Genomic DNA, 2,459 nt, shown 5'->3' with positions numbered 1-2,459 from the left:
CTGCCTGGGAGTGGGCTGTATGTAATAATAATATTACTTCACGAATCTTACGGCTCTCACTTAAAAATTTCTTTTAAATGGGTGTTGCCAACGCAAAGTTCATTCAACAGATTCTTATGTGACAACTCTCATGCAACGATAAGTATTCATAGGCTATTATAATTGAACAGCCGAAACTTAACGTAACTTAATGCTACGTCGAAATCTGTTTCATTTTGAGTCTCTAAGTTCTACGTTCCGTTAAGTTAAGTTAAGTTTCCATAATCTGGCTTTTAGAGAGAAAATGTAGGGGGTTGCCACTTTATGCAAACATAATACGATATAAAATATTTTTTGGAACTATTCTTATTCATTCAACAGATTCTTATGTGACAACTCTCATGCAACGATAAGTATTCATAGGCTATTATAGTTGAACAGCCGAAACTTAACGCAACTTAATGCCACGTCGAAATCTGTTTAATTTTGAATCTCTAAGTTCTACGTTAAGTTAAGTTTCCATAATCTGGCTTTTAGAGAGAAAATGTAGGTGGTTGCCACTTTATGCAAACATAATACGATTTGAAATATTTTTTGTAACTATTCTTATGTCAAATTAAAGGCATTTTATCCCTTGTAAATTTGGTTTGGAGACAAAGTGGTGTAATTTTTGTAGACAGTGTAGATATGGCGCAACGCCGAAGTCGGTTTATCTACAAACCAAATTTGACGGGGGTTGACCGAACGTTCTGCAATCGTTGTACACCTTTTTTAGTAAAACATGGAGTGTTATTAGGAAATAGTAGCATATAAAAGATATAAATATGCATGTTAAGACATAAATTTCATTTACCCTTGCACTGACACCAATTATGTATTTGAAGATCGCTTCGGAAGTTTTCGAAACACATACATTTTAAATTTCCGATAATTCCGGACGGAAAAATGGCGGACCACCCCCATTTTTCAATATATTTCAAACTCAGTGGGATTGTGCCATAATCAATTTATTTTGCACCAACTTTGCACATCGTATACACGGAGCATAACCTTTCATCTGAAATTCCTCTATTCAATTCAATGGGTATGGCATTACCGCAGCTGAATGTTAGAATATCGTTTACGACCAAGTTTACGATATTACTACAGCAGATTTTGACAGCCGGCAAAATGTAAACAAAGGGTTTTAACAATTGTTTTGCATTTTAAGACTTTCATGTGCATTTAATAAATAGACATCAATAAATATAACTAAATATGTCGAATATTGTCCAATATATAATTGTGCGCAGTGATTTAAGATCTACACTAGCGTGGCCATTAGGTGCAGTGATAGCCCAGTGTTGTCATGCGACAGGTAAGCATGGAGCGCGGCAATTCCTCCCTCATGGCTGGACGGTCGAATTTAACTTTCAGTCGCAGGCTCCTCCAGTTCTTTCTTTTGAACTTGATTGACTTACAATTGTTAAAATCTGTGTTCGTATGGAATAGTAGCTTATGTCGAAAGGCTGGCTTTAGTAGAATGTGGCGTTCGCAGCATATGATTGCGAATGTCTCACTGGCGCCGAGCCGTTGAAGAACTTTTGTCAAATAAATAAAATATTCTTATTATGTCTCACCAAAAAATTCATTTTCGTTTAAAGAATAAAGGGAATGCCGCATTACACTAAAGCCAGCTTTCCGACATAAGCTACTATTCCATACGAACACAGAAATATACTTTTAGCTGCCGTCATGCATTTGTATGCCGACGATGACGACACAAAGGCCTATGTAAGTGACTTGGACAATATGCACAAAGTGGTATTAGAGGTGAGCCCAAATTCCATAAAAACAATATATGTATTTATTAATATAAATTATTACCTAATATTTTCCCTTTACCATTAATATTACACTAACTGCAGGCTAAAGATGAAGGAGCACTGATCAAACTGGCTGAAAAATTAAAGGCAAATGATGTTAAACATAAAATGTGGATTGAACAACCGGAAAATATTCCAACGTGCATAGCGATAAAACCCTATATTAAAGACAATGTTCACAAATTTGTTAAACATCTTAAATTGCTTAAGGAATAAAGTGGTCTAAGAACACACATGCGAAAGCTAATGTAAATGCGATGATTAATTTATGTATACACATACATACATATTTGGAAACGTCGTCTTCGAAACATATTTAAAGCATCGATCGTTGTCAAGTAAAAAACCTGCATTTCCATCCACGAAAGCATATAGAAACATTGTGAATATTTATTATAAAATTTCCAAGCGATATACTGAAATAGCAGTGCTGTATAAAAGATAATGCGTGAACACCTAAATAATCTAAAAAAGGATCGAGATTCTTTATAAGAGAGCACAGACTGAGAGAATGTGACGCGTTCCCATGAAAACGTAAAGCAATTTTCTAATTTTGGTAAAACGTAGGTACCACTATGTAAGAGTAGTAGATACATACGTTAATCAGAGGTTAGT

General features: G+C 35.0%; 1 protein-coding gene across 1 annotated transcript; it reads left to right on the top strand.

Moving 5' to 3' along the window:
- The first annotated feature begins 1,137 nt into the window (after positions 1 to 1,137).
- On the top strand, positions 1,138 to 2,091 carry LOC108367096 (putative peptidyl-tRNA hydrolase PTRHD1). Its single transcript, XM_017621642.1, has 3 exons — positions 1,138 to 1,336; positions 1,706 to 1,791; positions 1,887 to 2,091. The coding sequence occupies exons 1-3, from the start codon at positions 1,237 to 1,239 to the stop codon at positions 2,058 to 2,060; spliced, it is 360 nt and encodes a 119-aa protein (XP_017477131.1). The 5' UTR covers positions 1,138 to 1,236; the 3' UTR covers positions 2,061 to 2,091.
- The last annotated feature ends 368 nt before the right edge of the window (positions 2,092 to 2,459 follow it).

This window comes from Rhagoletis zephyria, unplaced genomic scaffold (genome assembly GCF_001687245.7).
Source record: "Rhagoletis zephyria isolate East Lansing unplaced genomic scaffold, Rhagoletis_zephyria_1.1 Rzeph_scaffold_02536, whole genome shotgun sequence".
NCBI lineage: Eukaryota > Metazoa > Arthropoda > Insecta > Diptera > Tephritidae > Rhagoletis > Rhagoletis zephyria.
Note: the sequence above shows the minus strand (reverse complement) of the source record. Positions and strands in the feature narration are given on the sequence as shown.